At 41.1% G+C, this 24902-nt stretch overlaps 1 protein-coding gene across 1 annotated transcript; it reads left to right on the top strand.

Moving 5' to 3' along the window:
- The first annotated feature begins 124 nt into the window (after positions 1 to 124).
- On the top strand, positions 125 to 24021 carry LOC113043683 (uncharacterized). Its single transcript, XM_026203196.1, has 9 exons — positions 125 to 366; positions 477 to 672; positions 809 to 1219; positions 1306 to 1486; positions 1705 to 1781; positions 1971 to 2048; positions 20133 to 20241; positions 20411 to 20650; positions 23903 to 24021. Exons 4-9 carry the CDS (start codon positions 1417 to 1419, stop codon positions 24019 to 24021), a joined length of 693 nt encoding a protein of 230 aa, XP_026058981.1. The 5' UTR covers positions 125 to 366; positions 477 to 672; positions 809 to 1219; positions 1306 to 1416.
- The last annotated feature ends 881 nt before the right edge of the window (positions 24022 to 24902 follow it).

Below are 24902 nucleotides of genomic sequence, written 5' to 3'. Positions count from 1 at the left end.
AAATCGACATATATACAAGTTGTCAATTTTGATACCAACTGACAGGTTTCCCTGTATAGTTTACATTATTTCAGATAATATTCTTTCCTTGCAAAAAAAAAAAAAAATTGTATATAATCCAATCGAATCAATATTGAATCAAGATCATAATCTCAAACTTATGAATTGAATCGTAATTCTCACTCCAATTTGAACTCAAAAGTTGGCAGTCCTGCACAATCTTTTTTGCCCTTGTACCCATATCATAACATGCATTTCCTGTTATACAGCCTGTATCAAGTGATGTGGCCTGTCAATGTCATGCACCATCTTTGAAAAATGTGTCAGTTCAAACGGAAACCCACAAGCAGAAAAGACGGAGTAAAGGTAAAGTTATAGGCTACTAGCTATGTTTATCTTCATTGTATTAACTGGTAATAGTCTTCTTGTGCTGTTTCATGTGTTTGATTGTCATATGTGTGTGTTGACATTTTCAGCTGTTCAGGTGAAGCCTTTAGGTCACTCTGTTGGTGTGAGTGTTGGTACAGGTATTGGAGCGCCGTGTCTCACTTCAACACCAATTAAAAGGCCACGCATGGAAGACACTGTGTTCGATGAGAGCTCAACATACACGTCAAACCAGTGTTCAGATGTCACCTATGAGCCTGATGTCACTCAAGAGAGCATTGAAAAGTAAGTCTAAATGTGGTTATCACTAAAACTTCAGACATGTTAAAAAATGTCATGGTATATAGGTTAGGTTTGAGATGATCAATCAAGATGCCTTGTTAGAAAGTATGATTTGATTTGCTGAGTTATGATTGTCCAGGGTTTGCCAACCACTATACAAAGCCAGGAAATACATGGTGTATGAAGAGAATTTGCTACAGCTGTTTCAGAAGTGTCAAGCATGCTGCCATACCTGCACAGTTGAGAAATGTGTAAATGGGACATTTGTATCCATCCCACAGGTGATCATAAATGTAGCACTGACAAATTGTTAATATAATTTTATAATTATAACAAAATTATAACAAATATAATTTTATTTATTGTATTATTGGCATTTTGTATATTGTTCATATACATTTTATGCTTCAAAATCGCATAGATCTGTTCACACTGCCTCCAAAAAACAAAGTGGAACAGCCAGCCACACATCCAGAGTACACCGGCTGGGAATTTGCATTTGTCGGCAGCAGTAGCCTTCAGTGGGGCTTCATACATACAGATCCACAAGGTTTGACATTTGTGTAAACAAAATAAATTGTAGAAATTGGTCATTGTTAAACATTTTTTATACTTATGTAATGTGATATCTTCCAGGTACTGACGGCACTCTGTCTGGAATGTATATGTCCCAGGACGTTTTTTAATCATCAGAAGACCTTTCTCCAGCCAACAATTTTATCGCACTGGAGGACTGAGCAAAACACAATGCTGGAGATGGCAAGGCATTCTGGAAAGGCCGTTGTCTTGGGTGGTGACATGAGAGCTGATTCCCCAGGTTTGTTAATTTTGAGAGAAAAATAACAAAATTCAGTTTCCTCTTGTCATTCCAACCACAGTATAAGCATTATGAAATGTCTGAAGCATTGAAGAATTTTGCATTTTGGAATACACTGTAGATAAATTGGATTAAAATGTTGTTCAATGTGACAATTTTGGTCAATAAACCAGTAATGTCCTAAACTATTTTCTGTTCTACTCTGATTCCCCCTGAAGGACATTGTGCCAAGTATGGAAGCTACACGATGATGAACCTGGAAGACAACAAGGAGGTGGACATTCAGTTAATCCAGGTAAAAATGCAATTTACTATCTGTAATGGGATTGTTGTGTATGGCTTTCTCGCAATGAGTGTGTATAAAAACACAACACTTTGATAATTATCAAAATGTAAAATTATTGTGCATGTAAACATACTCATTGTCTTGGATTATGGTATCTATTTACTTGTCAGCTAAATTGATATTTATTTCATCTCTCAGAGTAATGAAGTGGGTGCAAGTCCACGAATGGAACGCGAAGGTTTTTTGAGAAGCCTCCAGTTCCTGGAATCAGCAGGGTTAAAGGAACAGTCCACCGTTTTTTGAAATTGGGCTTATTCACATTATTTCCTACATTTAGATAGGTGGGCAAATGCATTTTTGTGTCAGTGCATGCATTGTTTTAGTTTGACTGGGTCGGCGTTAGCTTAGCTTAGCACAATGAATGGAATCCTTTGTTGCCAGCTAGCACGGCCTGAGTAAAAGTGATCAAAAAAATATAAAAAACCCCACCTAATTACTTCTTGTGGCCTGCGTATTCACAACGAGTACAAATAGCGATCCAGATTAACACTAGGCGATTTCCTAGTGTGACGAGTCAGCTGCCTCCTCCCTGTTTGTCACCGGCACCCTGTCCTAAATCGCCGCCCTTCACCAGGCTCCCGACTGGAGTAGGTGTGTGTGAGGAGGGGCGCTGGACGAGTCAGGGCTGGCGGCGTGTGATGGGGCACACCTGAAGGAAGTGGAGCCTCATCACCGCCGCTGTTTAAAAGCCCAACGCGCCTCTCCTCAGGGAGACCGGTCTCTTCCCCGTGCATGCACGCTGGTGTCCTCGTGGGTCCAGGAAGGGTGCGTTGAGGGACTCCCGCGCCACAAGAGACGTGAGCTGCCGGACCCGCGATCCGGATGGGAACCGCACCCGTATACACGGCCGCCGGGCCAGGATGCCGGGCCGCCAATCCCCTACCAGCGCCGCGGCCGACGACAGAGATGCTGCCGCTAGGAGAAGCCGCCGCCCCTCGCGCCCCGGACCAAGGAGGGGAGCTCGTGCGGCCGCCGGACTCCGCCCCTTGCCTGGACCCTTCCTCGATGAACACTGCCCGACCCACACGAAACCCCTAGCACAACGAGGACACCAGATTCCCTGTTATTTTGGACACTTTCCCCCTTTGGCCACTTTTATTCCCTGTGTTATTTTATGATTTCTGTTAATAAAAGCCTCTCCGAGGCCAGACTGTGTCTGTCTTGTGCTCCTCCCGTGACACTAGGCAGATATTGACTTGGGACTTGGTGTAACCCAATTTTTGACTTCTGTCATGTGTGCATTTGCTACGTGCTTAAAAGTACAGGACAGCCTGTGCTGAAGGCCTCAGCTGAACTTTAGACTTAGAAGACTTCTATACCAATATGGAAATAAGAAAAGTTAAAGATAAAAGATTTCCACGAAATGTTTATACTTCTAAAAACCGCATGATTCAGAGACGTTTATATTCCATCACACGTCTGTTATTTGGAGTCATTTCAACCCCCCCTGTGGGTTCTTAATAAGAGAGAACAAGACGATTAATCTTCTGAGGTAGGACAGTTGGACTTTGAACAAACAATCTGCTGACCTTAAGAAATAGGGAACTGAAATTAGGCTGCAAGGGCTAGTATGTATTTTCGGAGAAAGATGACAAATGTTTTGATATCTGTCTGAGACGTGGCTGCAGAGACGTGGCATGGGTTTGATACAGATTTGCAGGACTATAAGAGGAGGCAAATTCACCCCTCCTTACTCTCGCTCAGACTGAGTTCAGCCTAGACCCTTCTAGCTGGACTTAGTCTTTTCTCACCTTCTTTATCTTTGATTCCGGGCTCACTTGAATACTTTGAACTTCTCTCAGGTTTTATTCATCTCAGATATGATTATTATTATATTATTTGTTATTATATGAATACTATTATAACTTTTGACTTTTGATATACAGGGTATTGTTGTATACTTTGTATTATTATTTTTAACATCTTGATTACTTTTGAATATTATAATGCATTTTGTATTACTTTTAATTGGGCAACATCCATCATACATGGATTGCTTTTAAAACTATATTAATTTTGGGATTTGTATTTTCTATATTTGAAGCTGATTTTAATACTTACTAATCTGTTTGCAAGTTATGAGTTGTATTCTCATTTCCTATATTCTTTGAATAAATTTGCATACTAAAATACCACCCCACCGTCTGACCAGGATTGAAGTCTCATTTTTTGCATCAGGACTATATTATGGGGAAGCACTGCTACTTCGGCGCAGAGATATCACGCAACACATGAAATCCCACGACTTCCGTCAACATACCGGCGTGAATAGTAGCTGCCTGGCTATTTTCCTTACAGTACACGAATGGCGATGAACATGGCTGGTTTTGAGAGAGACGAAGAGGGTAACTTCTCAGACAGTCAAGAACCAGAACCATACCTATTTGAACCAGAGTTTACAGAAGACGAGCTGCGTGCTTTGGAAAGAAAACGACAGGAGGAGGAGGTTGAGATCGCTCAACAGCCTGAGGACGTGAGGATGAGAGCCAACATGAACTGGTGGTGTGAATGTGGGGGAATATGCCAATCTATGCCGACGGAAATAGAGTGTCTGTGCTGTAGAGAGTGGGACATGTTTTTGCCATTGATGACCAGGCTCAACACGTCAGATCAAGATGAGCGTGCCCGAAGTTGTGTCACATCTACAGAGGATTTCACGGCGCTGATCCATTCTGCAGTACTCGATTTATTTATATATATATATGTGTGTGTGTGTTCTGGTATTCATCACGTTGTGGGGACATGAGTCTGTTTACCAGGCACGTGCACAGGTAGGGCTCAACCTGTGCAGAGCACATGCCCTTTTTGCCCTTACACTCCGAAGTGCCCTTTTTTTGGTGGTTGTTTTTTTTTTTTTTTTTTTTTTTATCAATGCTTTTGGTCACCCTTTACGTCTGTCTGTCTGTTTTACAAATATTTAGCAAATGAAAGTTCTTAAAACGAGCTTGTGTAAATCTTATTCGATCCTCAAGCTGTCAGTAAGCTGATAACTCCGCCCCCTCTATATTCATTGAATCAACTGAAGTTCCACAGCAGCCGCACAGTAAACACCACCTGAGCTGAACAAAGTTTTGCGAAGGGTAAATAAACATCTTGTTGTTTGAATAAGTACTACTAAACACTATATCTATAAAGGCTCATATTTTATTTATTTGATGTCTGACTGACTCACTGACTGAGACATGTGGGACGTCGCCTGAGAGACAGGGCTAGCATTTGCCATAGTCATAGCCAACACTTAAATAGCCTGTGCATACAGTTGCATTTCATCTTTAATAAAATGCTATTTTGGCCAAATGCATTTTACCACAGGAAAAACTGAGCGCTCCGTCTATATAGCTACAAAAACTAATTTGTAACCTAGAAGAAAATGTAATGTGATCCCGGCAGCGTCAGGCGCCGTCGCCGTTTTAATGACGGACAGAAAAACAATAACATTTGCACACATTCGCTGGTCAAAAACGATAAATTGATAAGTAATACAACAACATATAATTTGTTTTTACCATCGGAAAATCATAACAGGTGCGCCCCCGTGCTGTTTCGTACTGGAACTTACACAAAGCGACGAGTGATCCTCGTCACCTGATAATAAATTTCTTTTTTGATTTATGATTGCTGATACACTTAATTTATTAACATTTAGGCTAATCATGTTATGGTATACTCTCCGCTCGTCCTCACATGTATAAAATGTTGTAAAACATTGTTTTACTACAGTAATGTAGTAGTAACTAAAAAAAAAAAAATTACAGAAGATCACTGAAATCTTTATATTTTATCATGCAGAATGTAATTCATGATTCATTCCAAGGCTTCATTTATTTGATCCAAAATACAGCAAAATCAGTAATATTGTGTAATATTTTTACAATTTTAAATAACTGTTTTCTATTTGAATATTTTAAAATGTAATTTTTTTTTGTGATCAAAGCTGAATTTTCAGCATCATTACTCCAGTTCAGTACTCTTCAGTGTCACATGATCCTTCAGAAATGCTTTTCACTGCAACTGTACTTTTCACTATTTTTATTTATTTTTTCATTGCTGGCTTATTTTAGGGAAAGTGTAGTGAATAAGAGACCTTCAAGAGACCAACATCCCTGGTCCACCACAGTATAAGATTTTTGCCAGATACATGGCTCACAGAAGGTTGCTGTTGTATTAGGTTTAAAGAAGCCCTTAAAACCCTGTTTATCTATATTATCTAATTATCTAATATTATTATTATGGTCGTTATTAATCGTGAATAAATCTAAAGCTTTTGAGACTATTATTTTGTGTTACTGAATTTGTCATGAAGATGTGACCATTTCTTCCTTTTATGCAGGCTTACTAAATAATCTTGATATAAAAGGAGGGGGGGGGGGTGCCCTTTTTCAGTTTCAGCACATGCCCCTCAAAAGGTCTGTGCACGGCCCTGCTGTTTACACAGTCACGTCATGGGGACCTCTTGCGTTGTGGGGACCAAAAGTCAGGTCCCCATAAGGGAAAGCCATATAAATGATTAGAGGAGCTGTTTTGAAGGTGATGGGCGGAGTTTCAGCGATGGCCCATAACATACGTTTATCCGTGAATGTGAAGGGAGTGCTCAGCTGCGCCCCCAAACATTTCTCAGCGGTACTGCGCGCGCTTCTTCACACACACGTTATCTATATATGGTAGGCCCCGCCCACTTCCTCGTCCTCATTAGGAACGATATCGGCAGCAATATGAAAATATGCGTATTAAGTGGACACTTCACACGGACAGACGATAAGAAGACTTTACAGGAGATACCGACTCGAGGAGATTGTTTGCAGGAGATTCTGAAGTTGTGCAGAGCAAAAAGTTAAATAAAAGGTAAGCACATTTAAAACCAATTAGGTTAATTAGATCTAAAGTCGCTAGCTTGCTAGTTAACAGTGGTGCTAATTAACTGTTGAGGCCTATGTATGGCCTGTGATATTTCTCTGTTTTTCAATTAGCATAATCATACAATTTAAGAATCATTTTTGAGTGAAAATCTTTATCAAATCTTCAGCCTGCCTGATTGCTAATGTAGCGATTCTTTGCATATTAAGTTGCTTTCTGTCTATTTTGCTTTAGTTCTGGAAGGGGAATTATTACTTTTTTTATATTAAAGAAATGTTACATTTCTTGTTTGGTCACGGGCTAAAATCGCGTTCTGGAGGGGTTATTGCATTACAAAAATTAACTATGGTTTTTTACAAAAAAAATAAATAAAATTAAACTGTTTAGATGTTACTCCAAAAAAAAAAAAAAGTTTTTAGTATAACAAAAACCTATTTTTTTATGTCATATTATTAATATATAATTATAATTATATATTAATCATATAATTAACTGGGCTCGTGAGAGAAATGAAGCAAAATAAAAAAGGTATGTAAAGTTAGCTTTAAATGAACAAATGATTAAGGTTAATCTTCGATGTAGTAATGACAGTAGTTAAACTAAACCAGGGTTTGTATGGAGAGGTCGTCCATAAGTATAGTCCAAATCAGCAGTTCTCAAGGCCTGGGATTATATAGGAACAGATTGTCATTTTGTGAGAGATTAGGGCCTAAATTAATGTAGTGAGTTGAGGCCCTAAACGCTAACATTGTCCTAGATTTATGTAACCTTCAGTTTTGATTTGTCACATTGATAAATGTAACATTGTAATGAACTGTTGCATTACGTAAGTACAATAGTGTCGCATGACAATAAAGATCAAATCTGCTTAATAAACACCTTAGTTTAATTCTGCATATCTCTCCATAATCAGTGTAATTTTTTTAAATACTTTTTTATACTTATTTTATATATATATATATATATATATATATATATATATATATTTCCAGATTGAAATGCCACCACGAATCAGCCCTCTTAAGGATGCCATGCATCATGTTGTCATGAAGTCTGAGAAAACTAAATTAGAGGTGAACTACATTAATGCGGTGAAAGGTAAGGTGGTGTCTGGTATGACTGATTTATCACTTGATAATTACGAAATATGGAACCATAACCTTGTGAGTATGGAATAGAAAAACTCTATGTTAATTGGGAACCAGGTTGCAGAATATTTTAAATAAGCTACTATTAATGTGTTCTGTGTGCACAATTATCACCCTTTATCTCTGCAAGATTTATTAATTAATTTTTTTGGTGAAAATGTTTTTGCTGTATCTGCAGGACGTGGATTATTTGCAAAAGGTTCCTTTTGCAAAGGAGATTTTATTGTGGAGTACAGGGGTGAGTTGATCAATTATGGAGAGGAGAAGAAAACTCTACCACCCATCCTGTGCTGTTTTTATGTTCGAGTTTAAGTGGAGAGGGAAAACGTGGTAAGAAGTCACATTGCACCAAAGCTATATTCCTTTTGCTATAGCATAGTAAATAAGGCCACATTTACACTACAGGTCTTCATGACCAATTCTGATTTTGGGAATGTATCCTTTTTTTGACAACGTGCTTAAATTTTTTTTTAAGAGTGACACTTATCCAGTGTGTGCATTTTAAACGGCATTGGTGAATCAATTTCAATAGTACATTCATTGTCTTATGAAAATAGTTTGACCAGTTAACAGTTAGCTAAGGGGTAATTAGTCCTGAATTAGGCCTGAAACTGATCTGATTATATCGGAATCCATGCTCTTCATTTTCCTTCTTAAACGCTGGTGACTCTTATCTGATCTGTGCCACATGGGATGAAGAAAACTGGAATTGGGTCAATTGAACCATGCAGTGTAAATGCAGCCTAAGACACTGATTTGTGTTGATGCATTATAACACTTGTATTTATCCTTTTCCTTTTTTTTCTCTCAAATTTAAGCATTGATGCATCTAGGGAAGATGGATCGTTTGGGCGGTTAGTTAACGATGACCACCAACATCCAAATTGTAAGATGAAGAAAATCGATGTGAATGGAAAGGCACACCTGTGTTTATTTGCGCTGAAAGACATTAAAGAAGGAGAAGAAATCACATATGATTATGGGGGAGACGACTGCCCATGGAGAACCCAAGTAAGTTGCAGAAATAACTAATTTTTGGTTGTTGAAGAAATTAGAATTTGAATCTATTAGAAATATGAAAATAATCTGTAACCATTATGACTTGAGGGTCGGTGTTTTTTTATTTTATTTTTTTAAGTACATTGAATAATTAGGTCTTATGTTCTTAGACCAATTTAAGGGTTAAATGTGGGGGTTGTATGCCTGGCCTAATGGGTAAAATGTTACCCCCCCCCCCATGTTTCCATGTTGTGAAATCTTCTCATTATTGGTGTTGTCTCTTGCAGGAGAGCAGCATTGCTGCTAATAGCAGAGCAGCAGGTGACTCTGATGCTTCTCTCCAGTCACAGACTCCAGTGGATGATGCTTCTCTCAGTCACAGACTCCAGTGGATGATGCTTCTCTCCAGTCACAGACTCCAGTGGATGATGCTTCTCTCCAGTCACAGACTCCAGTGGATGATGCTTCTCTCAGTCACAGACTCCAGTGGATGATGCTTCTCTCCAGTCACAGACTCCAGTGGATGATGCTTCTCTCAGTCACAGACTCCAGTGGATGATGCTTCTCTCCAGTCACAGACTCCAGTGGATGATGCTTCTCTCCAGTCACAGACTCCAGTGGATGATGCTTCTCTCCAGTCACAGACTCCAGTGGATGATGCTTCTCTCAGTCACAGACTCCAGTGGATGATGCTTCTCTCCAGTCACAGACTCCAGTGGATGATGCTTCTCTCAGTCACAGACTCCAGTGGATGATGCTTCTCTCCAGTCACAGACTCCAGTGGATGATGCTTCTCTCCAGTCACAGACTCCAATGGATGATGCTTCTCTCCAGTCACAGACTCCAGTGGATGATGCTTCTCTCCAGTCACAGACTCCAGTGGATGATGCTTCTCTCCAGTCACAGACTCCAGTGGATGATGCTTCTCTCCAGTCACAGACTCCAATGGATGATGCTTCTCTCCAGTCACAGACTCCACTCCAGTGGATGATGCTTCTCTCCAGTCACAGACTCCAGTGGATGATGCTTCTCTCCAGTCACAGACTCCAATGGATGATGCTTCTCTCCAGTCACAGACTCCACTCCAGTGGATGATGCTTCTCTCCAGTCACAGACTCCACTCCAGTGGATGATGCTTCTCTCCAGTCACAGACTCCAGTGGATGATGCTTCTCTCCAGTCACAGACTCCAGTGGATGATGCTTCTCTCCAGTCACAGACTCCAGTGGATGATGCTTCTCTCCAGTCACAGACTCCAGTGGATGATGCTTCTCTCCAGTCACAGACTCCAGTGGATGATGCTTCTCTCCAGTCACAGACTCCAGTGGATGATGCTTCTCTCCAGTCACAGACTCCAATGGATGATGCTTCTCTCCAGTCACAGACTCCAATGGATGATGCTTCTCTCCAGTCACAGACTCCAATGGATGATGCTTCTCTCCAGTCACAGACTCCAGTGGATGATGCTTCTCTCCAGTCACAGACTCCAGTGGATGATGCTTCTCTCCAGTCACAGACTCCAGTGGATGATGCTTCTCTCCAGTCACAGACTCCAATGGATGATGCTTCTCTCCAGTCACAGACTCCAATGGATGATGCTTCTCTCCAGTCACAGACTCCAGTGGATGATGCTTCTCTCAGTCACAGACTCCAGTGGATGATGCTTCTCTCCAGTCACAGACTCCAGTGGATGATGCTTCTCTCCAGTCACAGACTCCAGTGGATGATGCTTCTCTCCAGTCACAGACTCCAGTGGATGATGCTTCTCTCCAGTCACAGACTCCAGTGGATGATGCTTCTCTCCAGTGACAGACTCCAGTGGATGATGCTTCTCTCAGTCACAGACTCCAGTGGATGATGCTTCTCTCCAGTCACAGACTCCAATGGATGATGCTTCTCTCCAGTCACAGACTCCAGTGGATGATGCTTCTCTCCAGTCACAGACTCCAGTGGATGATGCTTCTCTCCAGTCACAGACTCCAGTGGATGATGCTTCTCTCCAGTCACAGACTCCAATGGATGATGCTTCTCTCCAGTCACAGACTCCAGTGGATGATGCTTCTCTCAGTCACAGACTCCAGTGGATGATGCTTCTCTCCAGTCACAGACTCCAGTGGATGATGCTTCTCTCCAGTCACAGACTCCAGTGGATGATGCTTCTCTCCAGTCACAGACTCCAGTGGATGATGCTTCTCTCCAGTCACAGACTCCAGTGGATGATGCTTCTCTCCAGTGACAGACTCCAGTGGATGATGCTTCTCTCAGTCACAGACTCCAGTGGATGATGCTTCTCTCCAGTCACAGACTCCAATGGATGATGCTTCTCTCCAGTCACAGACTCCAATGGATGATGCTTCTCTCCAGTCACAGACTCCAATGGATGATGCTTCTCTCCAGTCACAGACTCCAGTGGATGATGCTTCTCTCCAGTCACAGACTCCAGTGGATGATGCTTCTCTCCAGTCACAGACTCCAATGGATGATGCTTCTCTCCAGTCACAGACTCCAGTGGATGATGCTTCTCTCAGTCACAGACTCCAGTGGATGATGCTTCTCTCCAGTCACAGACTCCAGTGGATGATGCTTCTCTCCAGTCACAGACTCCAGTGGATGATGCTTCTCTCCAGTCACAGACTCCAGTGGATGATGCTTCTCTCCAGTCACAGACTCCAGTGGATGATGCTTCTCTCCAGTCACAGACTCCAGTGGATGATGCTTCTCTCCAGTGACAGACTCCAGTGGATGATGCTTCTCTCAGTCACAGACTCCAGTGGATGATGCTTCTCTCCAGTCACAGACTCCAATGGATGATGCTTCTCTCCAGTCACAGACTCCAGTGGATGATGCTTCTCTCCAGTCACAGACTCCAGTGGATGATGCTTCTCTCCAGTCACAGACTCCAGTGGATGACGCTTCTCTCCAGTCACAGACTCCAATGGATGACGCTTCTCTCCAGTCACAGACTCCAGTGGATGACGCTTCTCTCAGTCACAGACTCCAGTGGATGACGCTTCTCTCCAGTCACAGACTCCAGTGGATGACGCTTCTCTCCAGTCACAGACTCCAGTGGATGATGCTTCTCTCCAGTCACAGACTCCAGTGGATGACGCTTCTCTCCAGTCACAGACTCCAGTGGATGATGCTTCTCTCCAGTGACAGACTCCAGTGGATGATGCTTCTCTCAGTCACAGACTCCAGTGGATGATGCTTCTCTCCAGTCACAGACTCCAATGGATGATGCTTCTCTCCAGTCACAGACTCCAATGGATGATGCTTCTCTCCAGTCACAGACTCCAATGGATGATGCTTCTCTCCAGTCACAGACTCCAGTGGATGATGCTTCTCTCCAGTCACAGACTCCAATGGATGATGCTTCTCTCCAGTCACAGACTCCAGTGGATGATGCTTCTCTCAGTCACAGACTCCAGTGGATGATGCTTCTCTCCAGTCACAGACTCCAGTGGATGATGCTTCTCTCCAGTCACAGACTCCAGTGGATGATGCTTCTCTCCAGTCACAGACTCCAGTGGATGATGCTTCTCTCCAGTCACAGACTCCAGTGGATGATGCTTCTCTCCAGTGACAGACTCCAGTGGATGATGCTTCTCTCAGTCACAGACTCCAGTGGATGATGCTTCTCTCCAGTCACAGACTCCAGTGGATGATGCTTCTCTCAGTCACAGACTCCAGTGGATGATGCTTCTCTCCAGTCACAGACTCCAGTGGATGATGCTTCTCTCCAGTCACAGACTCCAATGGATGATGCTTCTCTCCAGTCACAGACTCCAGTGGATGATGCTTCTCTCCAGTCACAGACTCCAGTGGATGATGCTTCTCTCCAGTCACAGACTCCAGTGGATGATGCTTCTCTCCAGTCACAGACTCCAGTGGATGATGCTTCTCTCCAGTCACAGACTCCAGTGGATGATGCTTCTCTCCAGTCACAGACTCCAGTGGATGATGCTTCTCTCCAGTCACAGACTCCAATGGATGATGCTTCTCTCCAGTCACAGACTCCAGTGGATGATGCTTCTCTCCAGTCACAGACTCCAGTGGATGATGCTTCTCTCCAGTCACAGACTCCAGTGGATGATGCTTCTCTCCAGTCACAGACTCCAATGGATGATGCTTTTGGTCAAACCAGGTCTCCTCAACAGGTACGGTCACATTTATCAATGGAAAGTTATGTCTACTGTCAGTTTTTTCCATGTTTTTGGTGCATATTTTGATGCGTATCTGCTGTAAACTAGTTCCCTCAACAGTTTATCAACATGTGTCCAGTAGGTTAGAGGTAGTGGAATATTTGGGGCCAGTTTTGTCCTTCACAAGTAAGTTTTTCTTGGTTAATTGGTGCTTTTAAAATTTTCACTCACGACGTCCCCACAACACACTTTTGGTCGCTCAGTGTTGGGAGTTGAGATGTTGTGTGAGATTAGATGAATCTGGTCCCCATGAGGAACAATAAACGTTGTGTGTCTTTGATTCTACACCAGAGAGTTCCGATGATTATGTTCCAGATACCACTTCTGAAAGTGACGGTGATGTTAGCCTTACACTAAACCAGGCAAAACGTTGGCTTCTTGATGAACTGGATATTGATCAGTCTGGCTCAGTGAGTTGCCCTGATTGTGACACCACAACGTCAGACAAAATGCACAATGTTGCGTCTGAAGCATCTGGAACAGGAGAAGAACCCAGTTCAAGTCAGAACACAACAGACGGAATAGTTGTTAGTGCATACCAAAAAAGAGATGGTGCTAGAGTGTACAACAAGAGACATTACTGCTTGTACTGCAGTAAACCCTATGCTAAGATGGCAAGGCATCTAGAAAGTTCACATGAAAATAAGTCTGATGTGGCTAGAGCTCTAAGCTTTCCAAAGGGTTCAAAGGAGAGGAAAAACCAGCTTGATTATATTCGCAACAGAGGAAACTATGCTCACAATGCAGCTGTTATGGAGTCAGGAAAGGGGGAACTAGTGCCATTTAAACGACCACGTAAAGAAGTGCAGGGAGAAGATTTCATGCATTGTGCATACTGTCAAGGACTTTTTACAAGAAAGGTCCTGTGGAGACACATGCGTACTTGTAGACTTCAACCACAATCAGACCCTCCCAAACCAGGAAAAAACCGTGTTCAGTCCATGTGTACCTACACAGGGCCTGTGCCTTCAAACATGACCAAACAACTGTGGGGAGTAATCAGTGCCATGAATCCTGACCCAATCACAGATATAATAAAAAATGACAGAGTAATTACTGATATTGGGCAGCACTTGTTGAACAAAGGTGGGCTATCAGATAAGAATAAACAATGTGTGTGGGAGAAGATGCGAGAACTGGGAAGATTGATTCACAATGCCAGGAAAGTCACCTCCTTAAAAACAAGCTTGGGAACTTGAGTACTTTAAAATAATTTAAAGAAAGAATAGTTCGAAGTGGAAAGGTTTAAATGTTTGACTTGTGGGTATGATATGAGTTGGAACATATACAGGCAATCATTCACTATGTTAAATCCTTTGTATTCACATGTGCAAAATGCAACTTAGAGTCATCCTAACTGAAGATAACTTGCACTGAAGGATTTGTAAAACATGTCAGTGCCATTGTTTTGTCTCAAAATGCAAACCAGTAATGTTTTTTTCTAAGGCATTTTAATAGAAGCTGTTTCTATACCCAGAGGTGGGTAGTAACGAGTTACATTTACTTCGTTACATTTACTTGAGTAATTTTTGGGGGTAACTAATACTTTTCGGAGTATATTTAAAGACTTTATACTCTTGCTTGAGTAAATTTTTTTGGGAAAAATCTGTGCTTTTACTTCGTTACTGTGGGTTACGCTCCTCTCGTTACTTTATCTTAATGCAATAAATGTTGTAAATGCTTCAGTTTATTCCAAACGCGCCGTCTACTTTTCTCTGGGAAATGAGCGATGGCCATTCGCGAATGATTCATTCTTTTGAGTCAATTCTGTTCAAAGGCTTGCTCAAACCAGTTGGCAAACGAGTGAATTGGTTCATGAATCAGTTTGAATGATTCGTTCAGTTCCCTGCCGCACGCGCTGAGCGTCTGAAGCGGTTCACTCAGAGTTGTAACGTTTCAGATTAGCAGCGTTGAAAACGTGGCGATGGAACTGCACTGAATTGAAAGCAAATCTGCAAAGGTTATTATTTGCTTGCGATGGAGATCCTTATTAGATGAACGCGTGTGTTGTCTACTGTTTAACAGGTAATAACTTGGGCTACATTCGATTACAGTACAAGATACCACTGTGACATTAGTTTGTTGTTGTACGTGTGTGGCTTATAACAGAGGAGAGTCAAGTTGAATGCAGCTTCCAAAAGACAAAAAATAGCTGATTAAGATTTTATTAATTTTAATACAATCACACCGGTGCGAGTACGTTCAGCAAGTCATATCATCAGCTGCTAAATTCAGATCTGTGATCGCTTGCTGGTGCTGAGCCAGAGACAGACGCGTTTTTACAGCGCTGCACATTAACCAATCACAGACGATTCTGTTGAGCTTATGAATGCAATGGCCAATCAGAGGTGTTCAGATGAGTCATCGCTGAAATGCCGGTGCTTCCTTCACTCGCTCACTGATTGTAGACCGTAGATTGTAGACTTTTAATATAAAGTCAGGCGTATTAAAAATATGTTATGCCATGACACACATATCTGTTACTTAAGTAAACAGACAGGGTTTTATAATAAATTACATAAATTGGAGTAAAGGCTGATGAAATATATACATTTATACACACACATATACATTACATACATTTTATCTATATATCTTAATAAAAATAGGCTCAGTATATATGACCCAAAGTAACTAGTAACTAACCACTTGAGTAGATTTTTTATCCGATACTCTTACTCAAGTAACTATTCAAGACTAGTACTTTGACTTAGAGCTGAAACAACGAATCGATTTAATCGATTAAAATCGATTATTAAAATAGTTGTCAACTAATTTAGTAATCGATTCGTCGCTAAATAAATTTTATTTGCCATAAGCGGCTCATTTCGTGCATATTTCAAATCTGCAGTGACCAAAGTGTGGCAGTAATGAGCCACCGGAGGTTTTACTCAGCCAGTACAGCAGGTGAAGTAGCGAATAGCCAATAGCTGGCCTCGTTTTATGTCACGTGCTTCCCGAACAGCGTCTCTGCAGCATTCAGCGGGAAGTGGGAGAACTTTACTTTGAGCCTTCAAAATGAAGAGTAACCTGTAAACTCTGCACTACTGAACTGTTTAAGGGGCCGTTCACATATCGTGTCTTTTGCGTGCTCAAGTTCGTTATTTCCTATGTAGGCGCGCAGTATGCACTCTCATAATGGAAGCGACGCGGTCGCGACACGCACGCGGTGCGATGCGCCCGTTTTTCCAGGCGCGTCCACACCGCATCCATTTATCCTTTGCTGAAATTTCCGGGTCTTCATGGAGAGGGCACGTCATGGAGAGAGCACGTCATGGTTGCTTAGCAAAGGCAGACGCCCCAGGGGCGCTTCTGCCCGAGCGCTTTGGAAAGAAGGAGAAAGCGGCGCGACTAGCGTTTTCCACGCGTTTTTAGGTGCGATATGTGAACGTCCCCTAAGAATTTTATTTGTGCAGATTCTCCAGTACAAGGTTGTTTGCAAAAGTTTAGTCGTAAAAGCTGATAACATTGCTTTTTAACAGTTAACATTTAAAGCTTTACAAACATGTTATGTGATCAGTTTGTCGTTTACCAGTTCATAATTCAGGCTTGCAGCCTAATTATGACTGAATGAGAGAGAAAAGAAGTGCATTTTAAATATACTCAAACATTTACCTAAGTATTCACTGCTCTTTTTCACACAGCAGGTTTTTTGTGTGTGTCCCAATTTTTTTTTTTTTTCTGGACAAACTTCTGATGGATTTTACTTTAAATTGTGAGTTCCATTCAGGTTTCATGCCATTGGCACTTTTTTTCGAAGGATTGTTTACAATTTCACAGCATAAGCTATAAAGCTTTTTCCCAGTAAATAATAAAATGCAATGCACTGCAATTTTATTCTGTTTCATCCTTATACTTCATGAAAATATGTTCTCAAAGATTCCTTAAGCTTTGTTTGGGATGTTAAACTACTTTAGGAGCTCTAAGGACTGCCATGGTGAAAACAATATTTGAAATCTCCTTGTGAATTTTGCTAGAGTATGGGTCAGTGTTTTGATTGCAGAAGAGTTCGACAAAGGATTACTAACATAATAAAACAACTCCAGGTATATTTTTGATGAGGATATGACAATGCAAAATGGTTAAAATCTCTTAAAAATCTATGCTGAATGATAAAGACCCTTTATTAATAATTTACTTGGGGAAAAAATGGAAAAAACTAAAATATAAGTACATAATCCGATTAATCGATTAATCGTAAAAATAATCGACAGATTCATCGATTATCAAAATAATCGTTAGTTGCAGCCCTACTTTGACTTTTACTTGAGTACAGTTTTTGGGTACTCTACCCACCTCTGTCTATACCCTAATTTAAGTAAGGCCTATTCCTGGTAATCTGTCTGTGAAACTGGGCTTTTGTGCGAGAATGAAGCTTTGCATCACTAGAACCGTTTGCAGGACTCACTACAGTATAGATCCACATAAAATAAAGTGAAATTTCAAAGTTTTAACTTTTGTACTACTAATAAACATTTAAATTTTACTTTGTGGATTAAACCCATTTTAAGAGCAAAATATCAAATGCAGTAAAATGCCTTTTATTTGTCATTTGTAATATTTGTTGTTGCAAGGTCCCCTCAAATCATGGGAACGTGCGTATTAGTGTGTGCGCAAGGTCCCCTCAAATCATGGGAGCGTGCGTATTAGTGTGTGCGCAAGGTCCCCTCAAATCATGGGAACGTGCGTATTAGTGTGTGCGCAAGGTCCCCTCAAATCATGGGAACGTGCGTATTAGTGTGTGCGCAAGGTCCCCTCAAATCATGGGAACGTGCGTATTAGTGTGTGTGCAAGGGTCCCTCAAATCATGGGAACGTGCGTATTAGTGTGTGCGCAAGGGTCCCTCAAATCATGGGAACGTGCGTATTAGTGTGTGCGCAAGGTCCCCTCAAATCATGGGAACGTGCGTATTAGTGTGTGTGCAAGGGTCCCTCAAATCATGGGAACGTGCGTATTAGTGTGTGTGCAAGGGTCCCTCAAATCATGGGAACGTGCGTATTAGTGTGTGCGCAAGGTCCCCTCAAATCATGGGAACGTGCGTATTAGTGTGTGTGCAAGGGTCCCTCAAATCATGGGAACGTGCGTATTAGTGTGTGTGCAAGGGTCCCTCAAATCATGGGAACGTGCGTATTAGTGTGTGCGCAAGGTACCCTCAAATCATGGGAACGTGCGTATTAGTGTGTGCGCAAGGTCCCCTCAAATCATGGGAACGTGCGTATTAGTGTGTGCGCAAGGGTCCCTCAAACCATGGGAACGTGCGTATTAGTGTGTGTGCAAGGGTCCCTCAAATCATGGGAACGTGCGTATTAGTGTGTGCGCAAGGTCCCCTCAAATCATGGGAACGTGCGTATTAGTGTGTGTGCAAGGGTCCCTCAAATCATGGGAACGTGCGTATTAGTGTGTGTGCAAGGGTCCCTCAAATCATGGGAACGTGCGTATTAGTGTGTGTGCAAGGGTCCCTCAAATCATGGGAACGTGCGTATTAGTGTGTGTGCAAGGTCCCCTCAAACCATGGGAACGTGCGTATTAGTGTGTGCGCAAGGTCCCCTCAAACCATGGGAACGTGCGTATTAGTGTGTGTGCAAGGTCCCCTCAAACCATGGGAACGTGCCTATTAGTGTGTGTGCAAGGGTCCCTCAAATCATGGGAACGTGCGTATTAGTGTGTGTGCAAGGTCCCCTCAAACCATGGGAACGTGCGTATTAGTGTGTGCGCAAGGTCCCCTCAAACCATGGGAACGTGCGTATTAGTGTGTGTGCAAGGGTCCCCTCAAATCATGGGAATGTGTGTGTATTATGCAAATGATATGCATAAAATATGCTAATTTGGTCCCTGTAAGTCATGTTCACCCGATATTTCAGAAGTCCCCATTAAGCATGGTCAAGACATTACTTCATTAATTCAGTTGTCTGAAGTCGTGTATAGGCTAAGAGAGCTATGGTTAGTGTCCCTAATTTTTTTCAAACCTCAAAACCCTTTAGAAAGGGTAGTCCCCACATGTGATGATTAAAAAGTTGGTCCCCATCAAACATGGAAACCAGTATGTGTGTGTGTGTTACATAAACAATGAAGAACATTCTGCTACCTCCTTTGGTCAAAATGCTAATAGCCTTCTCCTCTCTAGTAGTTATACTAAAACTCCCGAGTCTAACTTGGTGAGAGAAATATAGCTAGCTAACTTACCTCTCAGTCATTTCATTTTACAGGTTCGTAGTCTAGTCTATCCGTAGTCTAGTGCAGCATCTATTTTACATCTGAATAAAAACACAGATTAACATAAGGAAGAGAAATAAAAGACAACTTACATGTGCACTTTGTTCTTCCTGTGCTTTGAAAATAGATGGGACTGCCGTATCTTTCAGACGTAGTACCGTCTTTCTGGACCCATATTCCATTTTTTCAAAGTAGTCCTCTGGTGCAAAATGTTCTTCGCAAACACGATACTGCTTTATTTTGTTGAGAGGCATTGAACTACAGATCTCCAGAGCTGCTAGCCATTTATTTCTCAGTTCCACATTAGATGGAATTCTGTGAAACATTACATTCGTGTATGTCCTTTGCTTGTTCTCACAACCTTTTGCTATGCAGGTAATAACCATGTTTGCTGTAACTTCTCAAAATAAATCATCCAAAAGCGAAGACACTCGGTGCAGGTCACGCCGGTATGTTCTTCTTCTTCTGTTTTTTTGACGCGTTGCACGCCGGTATGTTGACGGAAGTCGTGGGATTTCATGTGTTGCGTGATATCTCTGCGCCGAAGTAGCAGTGCTTCGCCTGTGCTTCCCCATAATATAGTCCCAAGTCGATATCTGCCTAGGAAATCGCCTAGTGTTAATCTGGAAAGCTATTTGTACTCATTGTGAATACGCAGGCCACAAGAAGTAATTAGGTGGGGTTTTTTATATTTTTTTGATCACTTTTACTCAGGCCATGCTAGCTGGCAACAAAGGATTCCATTCATTGTGCTAAGCTAAGCTAACGCCGACCCAGTCAAACTAAAACAATGCATGCACTGACACAAAAATGCATTTGCCCACCTATCTAAATGTAGGAAATAATGTGAATAAGCCCAATTTCAAAAAACGGTGGAGTGTTCCTTTAAGGGTTGGTGCTATCGTCACAGATCGGCATCCTTCGATACAAAAGTATCTGAGGGAGCAGCGACCTGATATCAAGCATTTCTTCGATACTTGGCATGTCTCAAAGGGTAACTGTTTGGCAGCATTTAAGATTAATCAGATATATACACAACAGAAACATAGTATCAAAACTTGTGACTCAAATGACACAAGCACAAATGAACTTGAACTATGGTTTAAGAACTGATAAAAGTTTAATATTTTAATTCATTTTATTTTCTGGAATTGCTACTTAAGGTCTCGCCAAGAAGATCGATGCACTAGGGAAAGAGCGTAGTTGTGGAGAGGTTCTGGCCTGGAGGAGAAGGATCATCAACCACCTTTACTGGTGTGCATGCTCTTCCAAGACAGGAGAAGAAGCCGTGGAAAAATGGAAGTCTGTCACCAACCACGTCCAAAATGTGCACCACCATAACAGCGACTTGTTCCCAGTCTGCGCCCACCCACCTCTTGAGATGCGAGCTTGGCTGACACCAAGTAAGGATTTTGTTGATTCCTAATGCTACATGATTAGTCTAATTTGGTAATAAACATGAAGATAACTATAAACTAAAAACTATAATACTGAAATCTAAAACTAGAAAACTAGAATACTGATTCTGCTAAGAGTGAAACGATTGATTTTTTTTTTATAAGCCATGACTATAATATTAAAGGTTAAAATTGACAACAGTCTGTTGAATTCAAGTGCCATAGTGATATACAGATGCAATGGGATTTAATAATCTATATTGATATTTCCAGCCATAACAATTACATTACAGTTATATGTTGATAAGGACTCACTGCAGTGCCGGCCCTAGCCTCTTGGGGGCACTAAGCAGAATTTGATTTGGGGACCCCCCTCCCACCATGTGGAGTCACCTGTGCTTCAAGATTATTGACACAAATGTCACACTATAATGTTACATTATAAATGAATACAGTGAGGTTATGTATAAATACAAAATAAATAAATAAAAATCCATACGTAAATAATATAATTTACTCTTAAACTTCTGAATACAAACTGTCACAAAACATGAAATAAATAATTTGCAAATGTCCAAATGCAAATGTGCATTAAATGTGCAAATCTTTTAAATGAAACCAAAATAGACAAATATTAATATAATAAAAAATATAATGCTACAAATAGTTAAAAACTTAAATAATGAAAGCAAACATAAGAACAGCTAGGATTCAACAATGACAATTGTACAACAATGACCTCAAAATTGTTCCTTGCTAGCTTTTCAGGAGTCACTGATGACATCAGGACAGCAGGATTGTATTGTTGTGCCCCCCTTCCTCAAATATGATGATGGAAAATAAACAACTACAATAGAGGTGAAAATAGAACTTCAATCAAATAAAAAAAGTAAAAGAATAAATTGTATTATTTACTAATTACAATTGTACCATTCAACATTTACCTCTGGCTATAACTTTATTATGACTAATTTATTTAATCAAACAAACCAATATCCCGGAGTAATTCATGTACTCAAACAGTACATTGACTGAACTGCTGTGAAGATGAACACTGAGCCGAGACAGATAACGAACAAAAGACTGACTCATTCACGAGTGAAGAATCGTTTCTGTCAGATGCGTCCGATTCGTGAAACTGATGATACTGCGCATGTGTGATTCAGCGTGAAGCAGACCGACACACAGAGCGTCTGAACTGAACTGATTCTGTGCTAGTATTATGAGCACGAGTAAACCGAAGGCTTGAATCAAGGGCAATCATCGCAAATGACGCCATTACGTCGAGCGCAAAAGAACCGGTGAACCGTTCTCTTCAACCGGTTCATTGAATCGAACTGTCCGAAAGAACTACTGATGATCCGAACACCGATGCAACCTGTTCTTCACTCGTGAACGAGTCAGTCTATTGTTCGTTATCTGTCTCGGCTCGGTGTTCATCTTCAGTTCTCTCTTCACAGCAGTTCAGTCAGTGTACTGTTTGAGTAAATGAATTACTCCGGGATATTGGTTTGTTTGAACTCCGAGGGAGTGTCAGCCAAATGAAACAAATTAACATCTTAAGTAATTTGTGGATTAATGCGTATTAGAGATGCGAACCGTTTAAAACGATTCAGTTCGATTTGGTGAACTGAATGATTCGTCCGCGAACCGGATATCCAGCTGCTTTGTTTTGAACTCTCTCTCACAACATACACGTAAGAGAAGACAATTCTGATTAAAGTCGTAGTTTTTGCTATTTTTGGACCAAAATGTATTTTCGATGCTTCAAAATATTCTAACGGACCCTCTGATGTCACATGGACTACTTTGATGATGCTTTTCTTACCTTTCTGGACATGGACAGTATACCGTACACACAGCTTCAATGGAGGGACTGAGAGCTCTCGGACTAAATCTAAAATATCTTAAACTGTGTTCTGAAGATAAAAGGAGGCCTTACATGTTTGGAACAGCATAAGGGTGAGTTATTAATGACGTAATTTTCATTTTTGGGCGAACTAACCCTTTAAGCAGTTTTACTATGATAAAACCATGGTTTATTTTTGTAAGGGTTGTGATATGCCCGTTTTTTGTTGAAGAAATTATAAAGGCTGTGTCATCTATAGCAAAAATGTAACAGCAGCAATTACATGGCATTTGGCTCCCTGTGCAGGCATTTGTAATAACATGTACATAAATTGTTTATTTTTTATGTGCCTACAATATGTATTTTAACAATGTTATTATTAACCAATCATTATTGCCTAATATTTTTTTTATATAATGCAATAATTTATATGAAGTCAATTTAAAGACTATTGATGGCTTAGGTCTGTTTTTATAACAACAACACCAAAAAAAAATATTACAGTATATTAATACTTGGCAAATTATTATTTTAAGTAACAAAACCATGGTTAATTTGCAGTTGCCATGGCTACAAGAACGATGATTTGTGGTGTTATTGTTAAAACCATGGGTCATTTTCGTAAGGGAACCTGAAAAAAAAAAAAAACTTTAACAGGAATGTGCCTGAAAGGGATAAACGGGCCTCGTTTTTACCTAAATTATTTATAATTTATTTTAATATATATTAAAAATGTATACAGTGACTGCAAGTCTTTCTCCTCATATGCTACTTAGATCAAATTTGCCTTTGAGCCCATGTGAAAAAGTGGCATAATTTACATATACTTTACAGTTTATTTTAATAAATATTCAACATTATATTCAATTGTGCATTATAGCTGACACCTAGATGAACAATTACAGTTGTTTTTATGACTGTAAGTCATTGTCCTCAAATTCTCCTGACGTTAGAAAAGTGTATCCCAATATCGCATGTAACTTTAGAGACGGTCCCTAAATTTGAGACTCTCGAACATCCAGCGACAAGCCAACGTTATGTCATTTTCTTCTTTCTCTTTTCGGCACCAGACGGATACATCCTTTTTGTGACATGGCTTATCATTTATAACAGTGACGCCCACTTGCGCGCCAGCGCGAATTGTCAATGCAAGCGAGGTGTCTGTGTGCAATTGCACATGACTCAACCGCTAGCAGACACAGCAGCAGTTGTTGGTAAATAAGTTTTTTTTTTGTCTTGAATTATTCATTTATTCGTTCATTATTCATTCATATCACTTGTTTAAGTTATTTAATTGTAACAAAAAATAATTATTATTATTGGGGGGGCTCCCTGGTGGCGAGGGGGCCCCAAGCAGCCGCTTAGTTCGCTTATGCCTCGGGCCGGCCCTGACTCACTGTCTTTATTAGGCACTAAAGCTTTTGAACGGTTTTGCGACCTGATGATAAACCAGCGCCTCCTGAAAGATGTGGCAAAACTGAGCCCTCACCATCAGACCTCCTCAGTTGAAGGCTTCCATCGTGTGTGAGAGAGAGAGTGTGTAATTTTTAGTGTTAAAATTAATCTTTAAAATGTAATAAATGAAACATCAAGTGTAATTAAAGTCCTTTGTCATTATTTATTACATACAGTTGTACATGCATATCACTTGCTATTGTGGATGTAGTGAAGGTTGTCATGATTCTGCCCTCGTGTCCTTGATTTTTCCTAGTCTTGAGGCAGGATCATGGCAGACCCGTGTTTTGTGTTCAAGCACATGGCCTTGTCTTTGGGCCATGTGCTTGTGTTGTCTCGTTCCCTTGCCCTGCCCCCCTTGTTATCCTAGTCTTGTGTCGTGATTGCCGTATCTGTGCCACCTGTCGTGTCTTAATTGTTCCCCTATTTAGATCTCCTAGTGTGCTCTGTCTTGCGTCGGTTCATTGTGATTGCTTCCTCTAACTGTTCAACTTATGTGTTCCTACCTGTCAGCCTCCTGAGATATCTTGTCCTTGAAACCCCTCTAAGAAGTCTTTTGTCTAGCAGTGAGTGTTTATTTGTAGTTCGTGTTCTCCTGTTTAGAGTCCTTGTTTACCTTGTCTACTCAGTTTTTGTTAAATTATTTAGTGTCTACCCTAGCCCTTGTTTTCCCCCTCGTGGGTTTTGTTTTTCCCCTTTTTGTATATAATAAATCCTCTGTGTAACCCGACTCCTGTCTGCACTTGAGTTCCTCCCTTGCCAACCTTGACAGAATGAACCGACCAAAAGGGAACTCAGCAGGTAGGAGGACCGCCGAGCTTCGACACTTGTTGGAGTTCCGCCGGCAATGCTGGACGCCATCCCCCACCGACAGGAAGGGGGTCACCCTCCCATACTCGCCCGAGGGGGTGTGGATCCTTCAAAACTATGCCCGGCTATGGGAGGGTATATCCC

The sequence above is a fragment of the Carassius auratus genome, chromosome 25, assembly GCF_003368295.1.
Source record: "Carassius auratus strain Wakin chromosome 25, ASM336829v1, whole genome shotgun sequence".
In the NCBI taxonomy this organism is placed as follows: Eukaryota; Metazoa; Chordata; class Actinopteri; order Cypriniformes; family Cyprinidae; genus Carassius; species Carassius auratus.
Note: the sequence above shows the minus strand (reverse complement) of the source record. Positions and strands in the feature narration are given on the sequence as shown.